This window comes from Carettochelys insculpta, chromosome 2, assembly GCF_033958435.1.
Source record: "Carettochelys insculpta isolate YL-2023 chromosome 2, ASM3395843v1, whole genome shotgun sequence".
In the NCBI taxonomy this organism is placed as follows: Eukaryota; Metazoa; Chordata; order Testudines; family Carettochelyidae; genus Carettochelys; species Carettochelys insculpta.
The window spans coordinates 193090327-193110599 of record NC_134138.1 but is presented as its reverse complement, the minus strand read 5'-3'; the positions used below and the strand labels follow the sequence as shown (position 1 = coordinate 193110599).

Below are 20273 nucleotides of genomic sequence, written 5' to 3'. Positions count from 1 at the left end.
ATTATTTTTAAAAATTCTTTGCGCTATCTTGACCAAATGAAAGGTGCTACGTAAAACAGAAGTCTGTTTTTGACAGCTTTACCCACAGTCTAGTTCTTCTATACAATGTAAAGCCTTTTCCACCCTTTCAATTGTAGTTAATATGTCTGGTTTTCTTTTAATCTCTTTTAGGGTGAAGTTGTGGAATTTCTTGATGAGCTGCTCGAAGTGAATGAAAACAGTGACTCCTGATGAACAAAAATGAAGCATATTTTTTAAAAATAAAGACCCACTGTCGTGCCTTCATAAGATCATTTGTAACTCAGGTTAGAGATACCTCGAAGCTGTACCTGTAACCTGAGTCAGATGTCATGAGTCTTTTCTGTGAGATCACTGCCACACTGCACTGATCTTTTCATTAATGTATCTTTTTTCTTTTTGTATGTTCTCAAAGGGGTATACTTTTGTGCTTAATTTCTTTTAAATTTTACTTTAAAAAAAAAAAAAGAAAGCTATTCAGATGCTCTCACCTGTCATTGAGCCTTCTTCAGTCTGCTCAGCTAAACTGCTAACAACTTGGCTAAATTCTGAAAATGTTTTGCCCTCAGATGGATTAACTAATTGCATGGGGCATATCAATTCTACAGATTTTCTGAAACATGCAATGGTATTTTATATATGGTTTTTCCCATAATGAGTAAAAACCTTATACTAAATTCCAGTGCTTCACATGATAACAGATTCATTAAACAGACTGCTCCATAATTTAGACTTTAAAATCTTGTGGCCATGACTCTCCTCATGGAGGTGATTTACCTAGTGCCACAGCCACACTGCTGTGTTAAAGCGCTCATGCGAATAAAGCCTTTTTGTTCGCTTTGTGCCACCCTGACTAGAGTAAAGTATTGGTCCATCCCTAGCACTCCGAGGCAGCATGGTAATAATAAACAAATGAAATGTGCTTTGTTTAACTGACTTAAAGAGATGAGATGAGGTGGGTGAGGTAGTTTATGTTATTTAGTTGGTCCGATAAAAATATTAGCTCAGCCACATTGTCTCTGATGTTGTGGGACTGACATGGCTACATCTATACTGATTTAACTAATGACCTTTTAGAAACTGCTTTAAAGAGTTCCTTCTGTCAATTTCGAAAATTGCACTAGGCTCAGTGGCATGAAGCAGGGGATCAGTCAGAATTAATGCCATAAATAGTTACATTTCTTGCTCTCAATTTTTGCTCCCTTTTTGAAAGCCCAATCCTGCATACCTCTGCTCTCACAAGTAGTCCTTTTCACTGAATTCAAATCGTCTTCTTGTATGGATATGAGCTATTTAGATAAGGGTTTTCTGGCTCTTTCAGTCTGATGGGTAATCTGCGTATTTTCTCACTCAAAAGGAAGTAGCAGTAAAGCTATCTGTTCTGCACCAATTGTTGATGGTAGATGGGAAGTGATTGTGAAGAATACATACACACTTTTGATTATAGGAAGGACTACTAGGGAGATTGAACTCATAGCTTTTTCACTAGTTTTCCTTGTTATCTATGTATTCCTGCCCTGTAAACAAGTATTTTAAAGACCATGAAAAACACTCTATTTAAAATGAATACGTGAAATCCTGGGCCCATTGAAGTCAATGGCAAGAGTCTCTAACTTTAGTGCAGCCAAGATTTCAGACCTTTCTTTTTAAGGGCTAGAATTTGCAAGTGCTTGAGTTTTACTTAGTTCAGTGGGAAGCAAGGACTTGTAGCCCCTTTCATAGCTAAGCTCTAACTCAGCAATGGACTTCCAATGTGTATAATTAAATTTATAGAAGCAAGGTCAGTAAAAATAATGTGAACCCTTGCTATTCTGCTGAACAGTCATCACTACAAATTGACCAGCTATATGCTAGCTCCAGGCTATATTCAGCAAGAAAAGAAATCCACAGTTGAGAAATCATTTTTTTAGATTGTCCTCAATTCCTAGTCATAAAGAAATCAAAAACAAACCTTAAATATAACCAAAGATATAAACGGTCAGATTTTGTCTGCTGTTTCTCCAGTGTAAGACCTTTTTTACAAGAACAATTAGTTTGCCGCAAGCTGGAGTATGAATCTAACTTTTAGCAGGCTTGCTGTCATTGTCACTGCTGACCTGTGTAAATTAGTTAATGCACTTTGATCTCGTCTCATTTTAAAGAGAACTGGATCAGAGTGCACCAGCAGAGTTCACAGGGACAGTTAGTTCATGGCAGGCTGGAAAAGTAGATTAACACCCTGGTTTCATGCAAACTAAGGCTACAGCTACACCAGGCAAAGTAAGTCAACCACAGATACATCGATTTTAGCTACGTAATTGCCATAGCTAAAATTCTGTATCTGCACTTGGCTAACTTGGGTGTCTGTACTGGGAAAGGTTGATGGGAGAGCTTCTCCCATCGACTTTCCTTACTGATCGCATTTTGTGAGGAGTACGGGGATCAACTGTGACCTTTGAGAAGTTGATTTAGCACGTTCATACTAGACGCGCAAAATCAAACCTCAGAATATCCACCTGGAACAGGTCAGTTTTCCAACATAGTGTAGACATAGCCTAAGTATTCTTGTAAACAATCCCTTAATCCCAATTTAACCTACTGCAGTCCAGGGATCCTGTTCTGTGTTACACAGCAGTATATCCAGCATAATATCCCCGTTAATATCAGTGGAGCTACTCTTGTAATGAGAGCAGAATTTGGTCATTTCTTTGCTTTGGTGCCTTAGCATATGTGTGTCATGTCTTAGGTTTCCTTTCATTGACTCTTTCACAGCATTAGAATTTATTTATTATATGTTTATGCATGAATTTAACTCTGCTTTTTAAATTTGTAGCAGCTTACTATAAGCTAGTTTTCACTCGAGACTAAAATATACTCCTCATTTTGGTATCTGAGGCCTAGTTTATATTAGGAGGAAAAATGGATTTCAGATGCGCAAATCCAGCTCAGAGAATTGCATAGCCGGAGTCGACCTAGCTACAACTGATTTTTGCCACTGTCCGCACAGCAGAAGGTTGACAGGAGAAACTGGGATTTACAACAGTGCCATGACGATTTGATATAGTGCATCTGCACTAGGTGCACTAAATAGAACCTGGGAAGATCGACCCCGCCGAGCATGTTGATCTTCCCATAAGTGTAGGTGTACCCGCATGCCTGTATTCTGCTGGGATATTTTATCTGTAGGAAATTTATGTATACTTAGCACAAGATCTTAAGGAGAGGCTGCTTTAGAGCAGTCGTTTTTGACTGGTATACCGCGGCACACTTATGTGCCATGAGAACTGTCCAAGCGTGCTGTGAAATGTCATCAATTCCCCCTTTCCAAAAGAGCCACTGGAGGGGGAAATTGATAACCCCGTGCCAGCTGGGGCTCAAGCAGCAAAGATGCCTGCTCCTTGCTGTGGCAAGTGGGGAGGAAGGGAGCCTTTTGGAGCTGGGATACAGTTTAAATGCCACATCTCGGCTCGAACAGGCTGGTGAGGAGGGGCAATAGTTATAAGCAGTTGATTGATCTGAAAAAAGTGGGTGTACCGTGGACCTGTTTATCTCATTGAAGTGTGCTGCGTTACTGAAAAGGTTGGGAACAACTGCTCAAGAGTTATCTCCTACTACCCTGGCTCTCAAAGACGTATGGAAGGACAGCATCCAACCTCTCTCTTCACAAAGTTGACGTGCAACATTCAAATCTTCTGGCCAAATATCTTCCCTTCAGTGAGGTTCTGAGCCTCTCCTTCTGCAGTCACTTGTGAGTGATGTGGGGCTGCTCTAGGAAAAACACTTCCATGCCTGTTGTTTTGTTCTTATTAGTTCTGTTTTCAGTTCTGCTGCCCCTTTTGTTGTGTCTTTTTGTAAACTTACATTGTGAGATCAGTGGAGCATGGACTGGTTTCCTGTTACTTGTTTGTATGGTGCCTGTCACAATGAGCCTTAATCTTTGAGTGGAGCCTCTCCGTGATGTTGTAATATATAAATAAATAATAAAGTGCCTTAAAGACATCTTCAGGAATGGATGCCTATGGTTTGACTTAGTGGGACTTGATTTTTCAAGTTTTCCTTGCATATAAATCATAGGTGCTGGAACTAGGTCAGCAACACCTCCTGATTTGAGGTGGTTTCCATTATATAGGGGGCTAACAGATTGGTTCACAGGGTCTCAGCACCCCCATTATAAAAATTGTTCCAGCTCCCTGTATCTAAGTGATCATTTTGGTCTTTTTCCCTTTGGTTTTCCCCACAAACAGTGTGTTTCAGATGTATATCTTCAGTTATATCTGTGAATGTAGTTCCATACTGTAGAACAGGTACATAAAAATTCATGTACCCTCTAAATGGCACTGATCTGTTTTTATTTTGCTCGTGTGCCTTGTGGATTTTTATAACTTTCCTAACTTCCACTGTATATGAAATTTTAACATATACAGGGAGTTCTCACGTTCCACTTTTTTCTCATGAGAAGTAGCTGCCCTTCCAGTTCTTTGGTATTTAATGCAGCTTTTTCAGTATTCTCATGTTGTTCCAGGTGATTTTTCTTCTGCTGCTATTGATGTACACCAGCACTATGTGCTACTGCAATAAATCATTGTTCTTATTGTCATTTCTTCTTGGGGTCAGGAAGTGGGCATGGCAGTGCTGTGATTCCCTCTCCCTTGCCATCTTCCTCTTCCTGCCTGCCCCCCACCCCACCAGACTTCTGCTGCTGCTGGATGCTTTTCTCATAGCAAAGTCTGCCTAGTTGGTGTCATTTTTATTTATTTTTTTTAGTCAGGGAACCTTTGGCCATCACCCTGTTATCCAGCCCCTCCAGCATCACAGCATCAGCCCAGGCATCCCCACACCTGTTCCCAGCATCCTCCGGTGAGCCTCCTGGGGGAGCATACATCTGTGGTGGGGGGCAGGGTGCGCTACAGTCCCCAGTGGGGTGGCTCCACCAGGCACTCATGTCCTGGTCCTGGCATCTGCACCATGCACCCCATGGGGCGTCCCACCTGGACCCCAGGGCGGTCCCAAGCAGCATGTGCCATGTTAGTACTGGCTGGAAAGTGGCTGTTGGGTCATGGGACCGAGCACATGCTGCCAGCATGCAGCCACATCCCCAGCTTTCTGCATGGGGCTTCTTGGAGCCCTGTTGCTTTACGGGTGGGTGGAAGCAGTAACCATAGAGCCCTGATGGCTGTGGAGAGGTTGTCTTCCGGCTCTGGCTGCCAGCCGCCATGGAGGACCTACTCTGTTGACAGAACTGTCTATGCAGGCACTCAGTCAACAGAATGCTGTTGACAGAGGCATTATACCTGAATGGAGAGAGGTATAACGCTGTGCATAGAACAGCTGATTTCTGGCAGCAAACTGTTGACAGAGCTCTTTATCTGTGTAGACACTCGGGGTGTTCTGTCAACAGAAGGTGCTCGTGTAGACACAGCGATGTTCTTCCGAATACCTGCGGGAAATACTGCTGAGTGAAAAGGTGCCATTTTTAGATACATGTTTTGCAGTATAGAGCCACAGCCATAGACATAATGAAAGATGTACATCAGAAACAATCTAGTCCTTTATGCCTTCTAAAACCACATTAGACTATTCTGTTTTATGTGGTTTTTTCTTACCGCGTTACTGTAACTAATCTTCCTTGTATATCCCTGCATTCAGAAATGTTAATATTGGTGGATATTGGCAGCAAAGGCAAACACAGGAAATCTGCCCTTTTAAAAGGGTTTCACTAAAAAGTGATGTTTAATAACTCACACTTCTTATAGTTCTAAATACTGAGTTGCAAATAAACAAAGGCATGTTGGATTGTAAAAGTATTCATGTTTATTATGGCTGCAATGGAGGGGAAACAGTTGCATGCATATGCCAGTTTAGAAATACATTTCAAAGTTCTTATGTGGGCTGTAAACCAAAGCTACTTCAGTTAAGAAAAAAGTTCAATACTTAAACTGTGGAGAGAAGCAGCTGATGCCAGAGAAAACACACTAGTTTAATAATGTTTGAACATAGAGCTGTGATGCAGTTTGCAGCAGGGCAGTGAGAAAAACCCACAACTAATCCTTCATTGCCGCTGTCTGAACTTTTGGTTGTCTGCCATACTTTAAACAGCAACTTCTTTTTTCTGGTGACTCAACGTGTGAATGACCTAGTGTGGAGAGTTTATGCTACATACAGAAAGAGATGTGAGTAAGAAATAGCCAAAGGTTTTGTAAATCAGGCTACACATGCCAGCAGAACAGGTTTTTATACCATAACTCCTCTTCAGTGCATAAAGAAAAATGTAATAAATGGAGACTTTTTTTAAAAAGGAAATATTCAGTCGCTTAGACTCTTCTCCTGCCTCTCCCCTCAAAGAGACCTTGGAAGAAAAATCATTTAGGAGTTTTGGGTTTAAAGTTTATAAATGCTAACCTCTGGGTACAAGTTTCTTTGATTATTTGTAACTGCCCTCCCCACCTCTATAGCTTTTGGATAGGTGCATTCAAATGGCACTGATTAATATGATTCATTTTACATTTGCAAAGCAAAGCATTTTTCACTTATTTTAAAATAATGCGGTGATGGGAGTCAAAACTGTACATGCATATAGCTGTTAACTGTTGTTTTAGAATGAGCTTTGACCCAGTCTCTCTACTATTTGTCTGCAAAAAGTGGAGGAGCATTTATTGATTGTCTGAAGTATAGTCCTATAAAATGACAAGTCATGTATCTGCCTTGATCACTTCTTGTAATTATTTTAACATTTCCTTTGACAAATAGCATTATGTTGTTTCTTAATATTACAAGTTTGTGAGTATGCAAATCCGAGGCCTGTATATTTAAAAAATTGATGCAGTTTATAGGCAAGAAGCCTATAAAAACATCACTCTCTAGAAATGTTTATATATTTTGGAATTCCTACCACACCATGAAGCTTGGTGTGAGATGAATAAGGTGTTGTGATATGGTCAGTAAATGTTAAGACCGCTACAGAAAGAGCGTGCCCAGAGATGGGGGGAAGCAGGTTATATATGTTTGTTCAGGAGAGGAGAGAGAAGGGACTGATCCCACAAACTTTTCCAAAACTCGAGTTTACTCCTGTGAGGAATTGTATTGACTTCAATGGGTCACCTCCAAGTACTAACCTCTCTGCCTTGTGGGAAAAATTTGCAGGATCACTCCCAAACACTGGAGATAAGTTGTTTTTGTGGGATGGGAGGACAAGTGAATCTCAGAGGCTATTTCTACACTACCAAGAAAAGCTGGGGCGCTGAGTCTTGGGGTCCGGGTCAGTTTATACATCCTAATGGGGCTTAGACCTGCAGGGTTAAAGCAGTGTAGACGTTCCCACTAGAACCCAGATTCTGCAACCCTCCTCCGCTGGGTTTCAAACCACAGGCTCTAGCCCAAGTGGGAGCATCTGCACTGCACCCTGAGCCCAAATGAATTCATCCAGGCTCTGAGGCTTGTTGCTGCAGGATTTTCATTGCAATACAGAAATACTTTCAATTTCCCTTTGCAAATCTGGTAGTGTTTTTCCCAGTCTGGCTCTGAAATGTCAAGCTGTAGGAGCCTCCTTTGAGGAAGATGCCACTGTGAAGGTCACCTAAAAAGACAGACTGCTCTGCTAGCTGTTCTCACTGTCATCATTTTTCCTGGTTTTCCACCTCAATTTTCCCTTTCTTAATTTCAACCCATTGCAGCTAGTTATACCCATTTACTCTGCTAAGTAATTCCTCCCCTCACTTTTGTCTTTTCATCCACAATCGCCATACCTATCCTGGTTCTGGATGTAACTTGGAGGAAAGCAACATTCTGTTGAATAGAATTAGACTGACGACCTGAACTTAACATTTACTGACTGATATCAAAATATCTGCTCCAAGAAATACCTGATGACAAGACCAGTATTTCCTCTACAAACAAATGAGCTATTTGAACAAAAGCACACACTGCCACCTCAGGCCTCCCATCCCTTGCAGGTATCTCAGAAGTACTAGGTTAATGTACATTTTGTTCCTCTTCATAAATAACGAGCATCTGTGAGTCTCACAAAAGCCCCATGCAGTTTGCATGTGTACCTTTATTTGGCTATGATTTTTACATCATGTTTGATTCCTGACACTAACATTATTGACTGACTTTGTTTACTTAGCTTCTGGAGCTGTACTTCTGGGTTACAGTTCTGTATATGTTGCTTGAATGATATGGTGCTTTTAAGATTAAAGAAGTTTAAAATTGATGGGTTTTGCATTTATTTTGCAGTGTATTTGCACACAGATAACGCTATATGGTTTAGTTAACTGACTCTGTGGAGCTACTTAGTGCTATATTCATTGTTTTTAAAAAAGTACTTCATAAAATATTTTACAACTGTCATTCTAGGTTATTTCATATTCTATAACACATTAAAATAACAAAATCATGCACTATAACGGGAAACACGATTTACAAATCTGCACCATTTCTGTTCTTGCTGTGTACGTCCAGGCAACAATACTCCGCTCCTCTCACTCACTATAAAAACATATTCTTTCACCAAATGTTGTTAAAATCCTTTTTTTAATATTTGTTACTAGTATATAGGGGTTGATTTACATACACTAGGGCTAAAGTTACTCAGAATATGCACCACTGATTCTTAACCAGGGTCTGGGGCCTCCCAGAGGGGTGATGAGCAGGTTTCTGGAGGTCCACCAAGCAGGCCCACCAGCAGCTGGGCAACTGCCCCAAGGTCCAGCAACTCAGAACGGCCTGGAGTTCCTGGCTGCTGCTAATGCGGCGGTGGTGACAGACAGAACATCATGCCCTTGCAATCACTACCAGAGCCCCTGGCAGCTCACTCCAGGCCATGCTAAGGGCTGTGGGGGTGGCATGGCACAGTCCAGGAGGTGCTGCAGGCTGGCTTCCTTAGCCTGCCCCTTCTGGGAGTACAGAGCTGGCTTCCCCACCCATCTTGTTGAGGGGCCTGGCAATTCTGTCGGCCGCCCTGCCACCAAGCAGGGCCAACATTAGAGTTACTGGTGCCCAGGGTGGAAAGGCGAAGCCCTGCTACGCAGAGCTGAAGCACCAGGTCCATAAGTTTTACCACCTAGGGCTGAAACAGAAGCCTGAATAACTTAGTTTCACATAGCGGCCTGGGGCCCCTGCATTTGCTCTGCTTGCTACCCCCTAACACCAGCTCTGGCATTCGTATGCAGAAAAACAGTTGTGGTGTAGCTGGGTTGTGAAGTATTTATATTATGCTGGTGAGGGGGAGCGACGACACCTCAGGAAGAAAGACATTGAGAGGCCGATATACCCCACAGGAATTGACGATGGAATTTGGCCCTACATGATCTCAACTGCTATATCTTTCAATATGTTACCTTTTCCCCTTTTATGCTTTGATCTTTTGAATAACTTGAGTATTTTGGCTGAGACTGAGTAGAAGACAAGCTCATTTCTGACCTGCAGATTATTCATCATTACTAGTGCTATATTTGTCATTTGGACAGGTAAGGACAAACAGTAAGATTTTTTTCACTCCTAAATCAAATTATTCCAGAGATGATACAAGCCACCTTCTTTCTGTCTCACTTCCATATTTATTCTTAACCACAGGTTGAACCTCGCTTGTCCAGCACCCTTGGGACCTAACTGGTGCCAAACGCAAGAATATGCCAGATGACGGGAGGTCAATATTTTCTAGCACATTACCAACACTTCTGCTGCTTACTGGGCTCTTAGGAGACATTTAGAGGTAAATTACAGCTAAATAGCAACTTAGAACACTGAGAGCCAGAACTAGTGGCTGGAAACAAACTTTATGGGACCACTGGAAACTTGGCTGCACCCATGATAAGTGGTCATCCAGCTAACTAAAATCATGCTGGATTACGCAGTTTGCCAAACGAGAGTGTTCTGGATTAGAGAGGTTCACTTGTATTTTAAATAGGATGTTATGTTCAAAGAGTCTCCATGTTTTAAATAACTAAAACAACATCCCATATAAAAGGTAAGGGTTTTCATCATAACAATTAGGCATGTTTGCCGAGACTTAGATTTGTTTCATATTTCAAACCAAAATAAGCAGTTTTTTAATGAATGTATGTATTTCCCACAATTCCACATAATATTTTTGACCATTTTGTGTTCCCCCTCAGTTCATCAGAGAATGAAAGCATAAGAACGGCCAGACTGTGTCATATCCTTAGTGTGTCATATCCTTAGTCCATCTAGCCTAGTATCCTGTCTTCTGGCAGTGGCCAGTGCTAGAAGCTTCAGGGGGAATCAACAGAACAGAGCAATTATTGAATTGTCCACTCTGAGCTAGGAACACCTAAAGCTCAGGACTGCATCCCTGACCATGTTGGCTCCTAGCCATTGATGACTCTATTCTCCATGAACATTTCTCTTTTTGTTTTTGGAACCTACTTATTCTTTTGGTCTCCACAATATCCCCAGGCAGGTTGCTGTGCACTGTGAAGAAGTACTTTGCTGTGTTTGTTGCCAGTGGGGGAGATCTTCAGTTTTTATGTTCCATAAAGGGGTAAACAACTCTTTCTGCTCAAAACCATTAATGAATTTATAGACCTCTAGTATCTCCCCCTCAACACTCATCTCTTTTTCTAAGCTGATGGGTCCTAGATTTTTGACCTTCTCACCATCTGATAGCTGTTCCAGGTACCTAATAATTTTGTTGCCCTTCTCCCTGCTTTTCCTAATCCTATTTTTTTTTAAGATGGGGTATCCAGAACTGCATGCGGTATTCTAAGTACGGGAGTACCATAGATTTATATCATGACATTATTTTTCTGTTTTATTAGCTGTCCCTTTCATAATTGTTTCTTACATCGTTAGCTTTTTTATAACTGCTACTGCACATTAAACAAGGTTTTCAGGGAACCATTCATGAGGACTCCAAGAGCTGTTGTGTTTTTCTTTTCTTTTTTTTTAAGTGTACTTGAGTGTACAAGGGAACTTCAGTCATCCCACAGAATAATGTGGCAAATATATTTAACATACCTTTTTAAAACTGTACGTTACAGACTGTGTAATTGAATTCAACATCTTGATCACCTTGTCTTCAGAAAGAGCATTATTACCCAAAAGAACAAATGACAGCTGTATTTTCCTGCCAAATGCTTTATTCCTGTCAACTGTAAGGAGAGGTGCACTAACTACCTCAGTGCTTACACATTTTAAAGGAAGAAAAGACTTTTCTAGTATTTGTATTGTCTTAATTCCAGTGAGACAGCACTACCTCCACAAAAAGTAATATAAAAAGGCACATCTTTCCTAAGGTTAAAGCAGCATGCCCACCCCCCAAGATATCCTAATGATATGTTTGGTTAATGTGCTTCAAAATTTTTCACAACATTGACGAAAAGTACCTTAGTGCTCATCTGTCCAAATGCAGTATTGCCCATTACATTACAATACTGTATCAAATATTTTTCCTCGCGTGCAATGCTTTGTTAATCATTGGTTTTGGTCTACCCTGACAAATTTGATTAAATCTAAAAGAAATATCAAAGCCATCATATGCTCTGTCGAGGAAACTATTTCGAAATAACTAAAATTGAGTTGTTAACTCTCGAAATAATTAAATTGAAATAGCATGTCCACACTACCACTATTTCAAAGCATTACTCCTCATGGCCCTGGTCTAAGCTAGATGTCAATTTTAAAATAAGGCTCATTAGTTGAAAATAAAGGACATGGTAGTGTGGCCACTCCACTTGTTATTTTGAAATATAGGGACTTATGTCATAATAGAATCCTAGGTTATGTCTATACTAGGGAAATAAGTTGATTTCAGATACACAATTCTAGCTATAGCATTTGTGTAGATTGAATCAATATATCTTATTGACTTATTTCCCTAGTGGAAACCTAACCTCTACAGTCTTGCGTCGACTTCCCGTACTCCATGCGATAGCATCTTCACCAGGCATGCAAAATCAAACTCCGGAAGATTGACTCTGACCGGATCAATGTTCCACTTAGTATAGACAAGCCCCTAGTGTAGACCAGAGCAGAGACTTTTGCCCCTTACCTCTTTGTTTCACTGAGGCTATGTCTACACTTTCATTTGATCAACAAAACTTTTGTTGTTCACAGGTGCTTAAAAAAAAAGAATGAAGAAGGTTTGCAACTACAAGTGAAAACGTGAATGCTGCTTTGTTGACAAAAGTGCCAGCAAACAGCATTCACACACATGCTGACGTTTATCAACAGGGCAGTGTTGACACAGCACTGTCACTAAAAGCTGCGTAGTGTAGACATACCTTGAGAGTAAAACAGAAAAGTCTGACCAGTCCTGCCACTGGCTTGTAACCAAACAATGTTCAGGTTGCAACTCTCTAGTTTGTCACGAGGCTGACCTGACCAGTGCTGAATCAGAGAATTTACCAAACCACAGGAAGTCAATATTGTCTAGCAGCCTTACCAACACTGCCACTGCTTAGTGGGCTCTTAGAAGGCCTTAAGGGAAAATTAGAGCTAAATACAGAATACTGGAGACATAAACAAACTTTATGGGACCATGGGAAACGTCACATCCATGATCAGTGGATATCTGGCTAACTAAAATCATGCTGGATCACAGATGATACTAGACCAGATAGTGTTGACCAAACTAGAGAGGTTGCCCAGACTAGAGAGGTTCAACCTGTAGTAGACAAAGAGTTTGCTTTTATCAATTAATCTGAGTAAAATGTAAAAAGCTAGGTGATCTCCAGTTGTGCTATCAAACATTCTTTTTGTTGAGATTTCCCAAAAGACTCTTGTGGTAAAAATGAGATGGCAAGTTATATTAAGTTGTGATTTCAAACAGTTAACCTTCCTTCTGCTACATGCAAGTTTTTTTTTCTTTGGTTTTTGCCCCTGCTGCCTGCACTGCTGGATTTCAGTGTCCACTATTCACGTGACCTTTTTTCCTTGCTCTCTAGTGTGTACCAAAAACATGTAGCAGATTAAACTTTCTGCATTTCAATCTGTTGGTGATGATGGGTGTGCCTACCCTGACCTTTCCCATTCAGTTTATATACAGAACTCTTCTGTTGCCGTTTTCTGAAGTACCATACAGCCAAAGACAGTAACAAACACAGAATAATCACAATGATAGCTATCATGGGACCTTTACTTGGGCTCGGACAATCTTCCCCTATGCAAGGTTCAGAAGTGGGAAGAAGTTTTTCTTCTGTGCCATAGGTGAGATTTTCTTGCTTAATTAATTCATTAGATAGTGAGTCCGTAAAGACATCCAAAGTTGGTGTAGTGGTTGCTGCTTGTGTTTGGTGTGTTGTTGTCTCTTCTGCCTCTGGATGTGGAATGCCGTCAATGGGACTAACTGTTGTAGAGGTTTTCAGTGTAGCAGTTTTGAAGCTGGGGAAGTCATGCTGCATGTTGGTAGCAGATTCCTGAGACATGAATACCAAAGATGTGGTTGGGCGGTACCTGATCACATCAAAGCCCTTGCTGGCACTCACATTCTCAGGAGCACTTGTTGGTGTTAGTGCTAATGACACTTCTTTCATACTGTACTCATGCATCCTTGTTGGGGCTACCACAATCTGCATTAAATCCATGTCTGGAGCTGGATCGGTGTTGCCTGCGTTCCTAACTTCAACATGATTTGGCTGAGCAGTTGTAAGGATAAGGTCCTCTTCTGTCCCCATTGACCCATCAACCTTATCCCCCTCCTCTTCCTCATCTGCTACTGCTTCCTGAGTTACAGGGTAACCGTCTAGCCAGGATTCATCAGTATGGGTGACTGCATCTTTCTTTGCCCTTGTATCATTGCTCACAAGAACAGGTCCAATGGGGAAATCATCACTGTCATAAATCATTTTGGTACCAGCATCATGATAAATGGTTTTCACTCCAATGTGGTTGTTGCCATCAGAAATGTGTGTTTTAGTGGCATCGTTTGTCTCTCTGTCAGATTCTGGCTCATTGAAAGACTTTGCAGGGAACCAAAACAAGTGTTTTTGGCTCAGAAGTGACACAGGTGATTCTGTTGGTGCCTTGCTCCCCTTCTCCGTAGAATCTGTATCCTGAGTAACATCTTTGCTGCTTCCAACTCTTTCTGCCTCTGTACCTCTAGAGTGGGAAAATTCCTGCTCTTGTTCCTCCTCCCCTTCCTCTTCACCTCGTTCTTCCTCATGCTCAGCAACAGGCATAGATCTGTCATCTGGGAAATTATCTTCATAGTCAATGTGTGCCTCAGCCTCATCTGAAAAAAATACGTAACATTTAATTTGGTAGAAAACACCCTGGGCTCCTGGAAAGAAGCTATCTTGTTATGATTTGAATTAAGTCTTATGCAGTTTTGTGCCTTAAAACGTCACCCTATAGTTTTCAATGTAGTTTTGTATTTCCTCGAAATGTAAGTGGTCACCGCAACTTTGACACATTATATCAAGTTAGATAAAGTTTGGAGAGTGTTGCTAAAACGTTAATTTTAAATGTACTGACTTTCCAATACTCTTTTAAAAATACCAAATGCCTGTGGCAGCTCCCCTTGCAAGAGGTAGTTGCACTGGAAGAAAGTTCTAGACAGAAACCTGTTGTTTTATGCATCTAAAGTGTATGGGCTGGGCCCCATGCTGGCCAAGGAAGGGGCTGGTGCTGGCCTGGTGTGGGAGCAGGGCTCTGTTGGGGGCTGGGCCAGGCCCCATGCTGGCCGGGGTTGGGGCTGTGCCTGGCATGGCCAAACGTCAACCAAAGGGATGGGTTGAAATCCTGGGCCACTGAAGTCAATCAGCGTTTGGATCGCTAATGCTAAACTACCGTACGCGACAAAAAAATGTATCACTGTTGACTGTGCAAAAATGGCCACTTGTTATCAAGATATTCTTCAAGTAAAAACTCAAACAAATTTCTAGAATGAATAGGTAAAAATCTACTTTAGATGTGATATAGTATTTGATGTATTTGACCGTGAAGGGTCAAACTAAGACTACTGAAATCAATAGGGGTTTGCCTCAAAAAGAACTATCAGATTGGGCCCTAAAAACACACAGTAATCATATTGCCACTGAAATATAGTCAGCCTTTTAGTGGAAGGGCACCAGCCCTGGGATGCTTTGCATTTTGCAGAATACCAGAGTAAGGAAATTATGGCTAGGGATATACAGGGAAAATCCTGATTTACTGATGTGCGCCATAGGACTTTGATATCCATGCTGAGCAGGCAGGACCTCAGTTTTGAATGGTCTCATGCTTATGTTATATGGATCTATATTATCTGCCTCAGAAGAATGAAAGGCATAGTACTTCCCTGCTGGGATATAATCTAATGGGCCAAGTATTTAAAACCAGATGTCTAGATTTCAGAATAAACTAGAATTCAGAATAATGTGAACAACACACATCTATTTCAAGAAATATATTGTTACCAAAGAACAATCAAGTGCAGTAAGGGGGGAAATAACACCATATCTGAGTCTGATATAGAGACACTCTGCTGTTTCATCCCCACTACTCAGTGCACCACAAAAGTCTTAAATAATCAAGGCTTGCGAGACTAAACAAAAGCTTTAATTAAAGACAAAAATAGAAGACTGCACTACTATTTGCATTTCTGCTGTTGTTCGCAAAATATTTACAGTCCAATGAAATTTTTTCTAGGTAGGCAGAGTGCCTGATTTTGAGCTGACACCATTTTTACTCGGTTGAAAGTTGATGCAATTCCTCCTTATGCTTGCTGGCATACGAGGCTAGAGAATCATGCCTAGAGTCTGGGAAATAATCTGAATCATGGTGAGAATGTTTTTAAAAAGAAAAATCAAAGACTCTTTGACTTTCAGTGGAGCAAGTCGAGCAATGAACCTGAACTTGGTTAAAGGCAGGAAACAAGACATTAATAACAGGAAGCTATAAATGGATCAGTCTGTAACCATGTTCTGAAGTCAGCCACGTTATTCTGAAAATATATTTATTGTTCAAGCCAACTAGCCACATGTTGTTAGTGGCTAGTGTGTTGGACACCACGGGCGTATAATGTACAAAGTCTTGTGTTTTTATTATCTTGTCATAAGCTAAGAACCTAGGGTGAGATGCGTGACTGGGGTCTGTCTCAGATTCTGAGTGACTGTGGGCACCACTCTTGGCCCCACAGCATATAGGGGAGCTACTTCTTTGTGCTGCCTTACACTATGTTACTCTCCTAACTCCTTCTCCCACAACACACCCCCTATTTCCCATCATAACTAGGGGGTAGAATGTGTCTGGTGTAGGAAGCAGATACACAAGCAGAGAATTTTCCCCTGCCAGAAAGATAGTTAAAAGCATAGGGAAACTTCCATGCAATTCAAAGTGGACTGATCTGACAGGAGAATTCAACCTTTTCAGGCACAAACTGTAATGCGCCCCCCCTGTGCTTTATGAAAACAGACTTATGAATACACATAACTGAAACATGCTTTATGCAAAACCAGTCACATATCGATTTTAAAGTTATTACCTGCTGAATCTGTACTATGACCCTATCCTCCAAAGCACTTGCAACCCTTCTCAGCTTGGTATCATCTGCAGTCTTAATAAGTGCATTCTCTATGCTATTATCTAAATTGTTGGTGATGATATTGAATAGAACCAGTCCCAAAATAGACCCCTGAGGAGCCCCACTTGTTATGCTCTTCCAGCATGACTGTGAACCATTAATAACACCACTCTGAGAAGGTTATCCAGCCAGTTATGCACCCCACTTATAGTAAGTGGCCCCACCTAAGTTGTATTCACCTAGTTTATTGATCAGGAGATCATGCAAAACTGTATCAAATGCCTTACTAAAGTCTAGTTATACCATATCCACTGCTTCTCCTTTATCAACAAGACTTGTTATCCTGTCAAAGAAATCAGATTGGTGTCGCATGATCTGTTCTTTACAAATCCATGCTGGCTGTTACCTATCACCTTATTTTCTTCCAGTTGTTGCAAATGAATTCTTTAATTACTTGCTCCATTATCTTTTCTGGCACAGAAGTTAAACTGATTGGTCTATAGTTTTCTGGGTTGTTCTTTTTTTCCTTTTTATAGATGGGCACTATATTTGCCCTTTTCCAGTCTTCTAAAATCTCTCCTGACTTCCAGGACTTTTCAAAGATGATAGCTAACAGTTCCGATACCTCCACTATGAGCTCCTTGAATATTCTAGGATGCATTTCATCAGGCCCTGGTGACTTGCAGACATCTAATTTTATCAAGTAATTGTTAACTTCCTCTTTTTTTATTTTATCCTCTAAACCTACCCCCTTACCACTAGCATTCACTATGGGTGCATCCACACTAGCCAGCTACTTCAAAGTAGCTGGCACAACGTCGATATAGCACGGGTCACGGCTCCACGCACCGTGTGCTATTTCGACATTGAAATCGACGTAAGGCGGTGAGACGTCAAAATCGCTATTCCCATAGCGCCCTACTTCAACGTTCAACGTCGAAGTAGGGCGTGTGTAGATGTTCCACGTCCTGCTACTTCGAAATAGCAGGGTCCTCCATGGCGGCCATCAGCTGAGGGGTTGAGAGACACTCTGTCCAGCCCCTGTGGGGCTCTATAGTCACTGCGTGCAGCAGCCCTTAGCCCAGGGCTTCTGGCTGCTGCTGCTGCAGCTGGGGGTCCATGCTGCATGCACAGGGTCTGCAACCGGTTGTTGTCTTTGTGGATCTTATGCTGTGCAGGGCAAGTGTGTCTGGGAGGGGCCCTTTAAGGGAGCGGCTTGGGGCTTTGCTGGCCCCTTATTTCAGCGGGGAGCGCTTGTGTGTGTGGACACTCCACATTTCCTTCTGGGGTGGCTCCTTTCGATGTTCCCCGTCGCTACTTCAACGTTGAACGTCGATGACACCAGCCCTGGAGGACGTGTAGGCGATACGTGTCGAAGTTGCCTATTTCGATGTCCTTACTTCGAAATAGGCTACTTCGACGTAGTGTGCTAGTGTAGACGTAGCCTATGTAAGACATTTCTGCATCAGACTTCTTGGTGAAGACTGAAACAAAGAAGTCATTAAGCACCTCTACCATTTCCAAGTTTCCTGATACTGTTTTTCCCTCCTCACTGAGCAGTGGGCCTACCCTGTCCTTGGTCTTCCTCTTGCTTCTAATACATTTATAGAATATCTTCCTGTTACCCTTTATGTCTTCTTTTGACAGAAGTCACCGTGGGAAGAGATTTCCTGACAAAACTCTTGTCAACAGAGTGCGGCCACACACTACAGCCAATCAGAAGAGTGCCCCACTCCATCGACAGAGTGGCCAAACTGCCAGGCTGCTCTCTCGACAAAACAGGCGCCTGGAAACGAAGCAGACAGGGCTGCCCACTGTCCTGGATGCCCTGTCAGTCGAGAGACGGCCCCCCCAGAGCATCCACACAGCTTTTCTGTCAACAGAAACTGTTGACAAACGGTGCTCTTCCTCACCTGCGAGAGGCAGCAGGTTGTTGGCAGAAGTTGACAAAATGCATTTTTGTGAGTGGACATTCCACCAGTTGTGTCAACAAAGCCGGGAGTCTTGTCAGTGTTTCAGACTACGAAGAATCCCTCATGCCTCCTCTCTCTTTCCAGCTCAATCTGCTGGCACGTGGAGATGGATGGTTCTGACTCAGAGAAGCACTTCAACCCAATCTGTCTCTTTATTTCCAATGTGCTTCAGTGACATGCTCATTTTATGCTCTCGTGGTCTTGTGATATAAAAAAGGGCAAATAAGAGCACATATCTACCTTGTCACCCATCAGTTATTTTATAACAATGTATTCCCTTTTACCCATTTCTTCTCTAAACAGTCCCAATCTGTCTCCATATGGAAATTTTTATATTCTGCCAATTGGTCTTCACACGTGGCTCTTAAAGCCTTTCCAACTTCTAACATACCCTTTTTGAGACAGGGTGACCACAGTAGTCCAGGTGAGGTGAGGACATAACAGTGATTTTATATGTTGTTGTTTAACCTACTGACTGTTCCCGAGCATCTGTCATTCTCTCTCTCGTCTCGTCTGTTTTTCAGATAGCAAGTGTTTCAGGCCAGGAGCTTTATTTCATGTATTGAACAGCACCGATCACTTTGTCAGTGCTAAATAATACTAATAAATGGCCTTGCTACACAAAGAGAAGTCCTTTCTTTTCAGAATCTCATCTCTCTTGAACTAGGATTTCTGTTCATTAGAAGGATTTTTCTACAGAAACATTTAAGTCCAATGAGTTCTTAGTAAAATGTTAGTCTCCAATCAAGTACCCAGGACTTGATCTCTTGGGATCCAATCACGCTCACATTAAAATAGATTGGCATATAAGATTACTAACTGAACACAAGAACAAGCAAGTTTTTATTTTTTCATTTGGAGATCCCCATCTTGCTGTTCAGTATCTACCTCCCATGCATACTTAAGTCGTATTTCTTTAGATAATCATTGTGGTCCAAGTTGTAAAGCTGCTATCGCATATTTTCATATGCAGTATTTGGTGTTTGCAGAGTTTATAGCAAAGACTGTGTACATAACTAATGTTAGCTTAGGGGATGCCAGAATGAAAGGATCTATTAATCTCTTAAACATGAAAGGAAGCATAGCCCTGAAGCTTTGGCTTCATTGGATTGCATCCCGTAGCAATAATCCATTCTTTCTTCCTGGCTTTGGAACTCTAGATGAGGGGCCTACATTTGGTATTTAGCAAGTTAGTGTTATGAGGGCAGGCTTTTTAGCAGCTGTGTGCCCTATATTCCAGGCACTGGTAGCTTACCTTTTAAACTCCATTTTGCTCACTACACAGGCACTTTTTTGGGGGGGATTTATTTTTTCTTTCCGGATTACAGGATCATAACTGAAAACTAATGACCAAAGTGTCACTATGTTCACTCCTTATTTAAACAGCTGTAGCCTTTATTTTATATACATTTAATCCCATTACCAGGTAGTTTTAAAGGTTTGTATCTTTCCTTTTAGGCAAGGTTGGCTTCAAACAGCTCATACCAAACATTATTGGTCCAAACAAGACCTAAGTCTCTCTGTATTTAGAGTCCCACCCCCTCCCACAACTGCTGGGGCTCAGAACAAATTAGGATAAAGGGCTACTTAATGTGCATAAAGATAATGAATATCTTCCATTTCTTTTACAATTTTGAATTGCTTTCCAAACATTACTGAGTTAATTCGGTCTCTCACAATCCTTCTGAAATGGGCATTGTGATATCTATTGGACAGGTGATTATGCTGTGAGATAGAGCGGTGAAGTGATTTGCACAAAGCCACAAAGTAAGTCAGTGCAGAGCCGAAAACAGAAACCAAGGACTGCATTATTTTTGACAGGCCTGTGAAATATTTTGCCTCTG

The 20273-nt window shown here is 41.5% G+C and overlaps 2 protein-coding genes across 3 annotated transcripts in view; one reads left to right on the top strand and one right to left on the bottom strand.

Annotated features, from left to right (window-relative positions):
• CRTAP (cartilage associated protein) overlaps positions 1-8206 on the top strand; it is a 50663-nt gene extending 42457 nt beyond the window's left edge. The window contains exon 7 of the mRNA XM_074988212.1: positions 172-8206. Coding sequence (XP_074844313.1) covers positions 172-231 — 60 coding nt within the window. The 3' untranslated portion in view covers positions 232-8206. The remainder of the gene's footprint in view (positions 1-171) is intronic.
• Positions 8207-8352: 146 nt separating this feature from the next.
• Positions 8353-20273, bottom strand: part of SUSD5 (sushi domain containing 5) — a 69092-nt gene continuing 57171 nt past the window's right edge. For both annotated transcript variants that reach the window (XM_074988209.1, XM_074988210.1), the window contains one exon: positions 8353-14185. In XM_074988209.1, coding sequence (XP_074844310.1) covers positions 12924-14185 — 1262 coding nt within the window. In that variant the 3' untranslated portion in view covers positions 8353-12923. The remainder of the gene's footprint in view (positions 14186-20273) is intronic.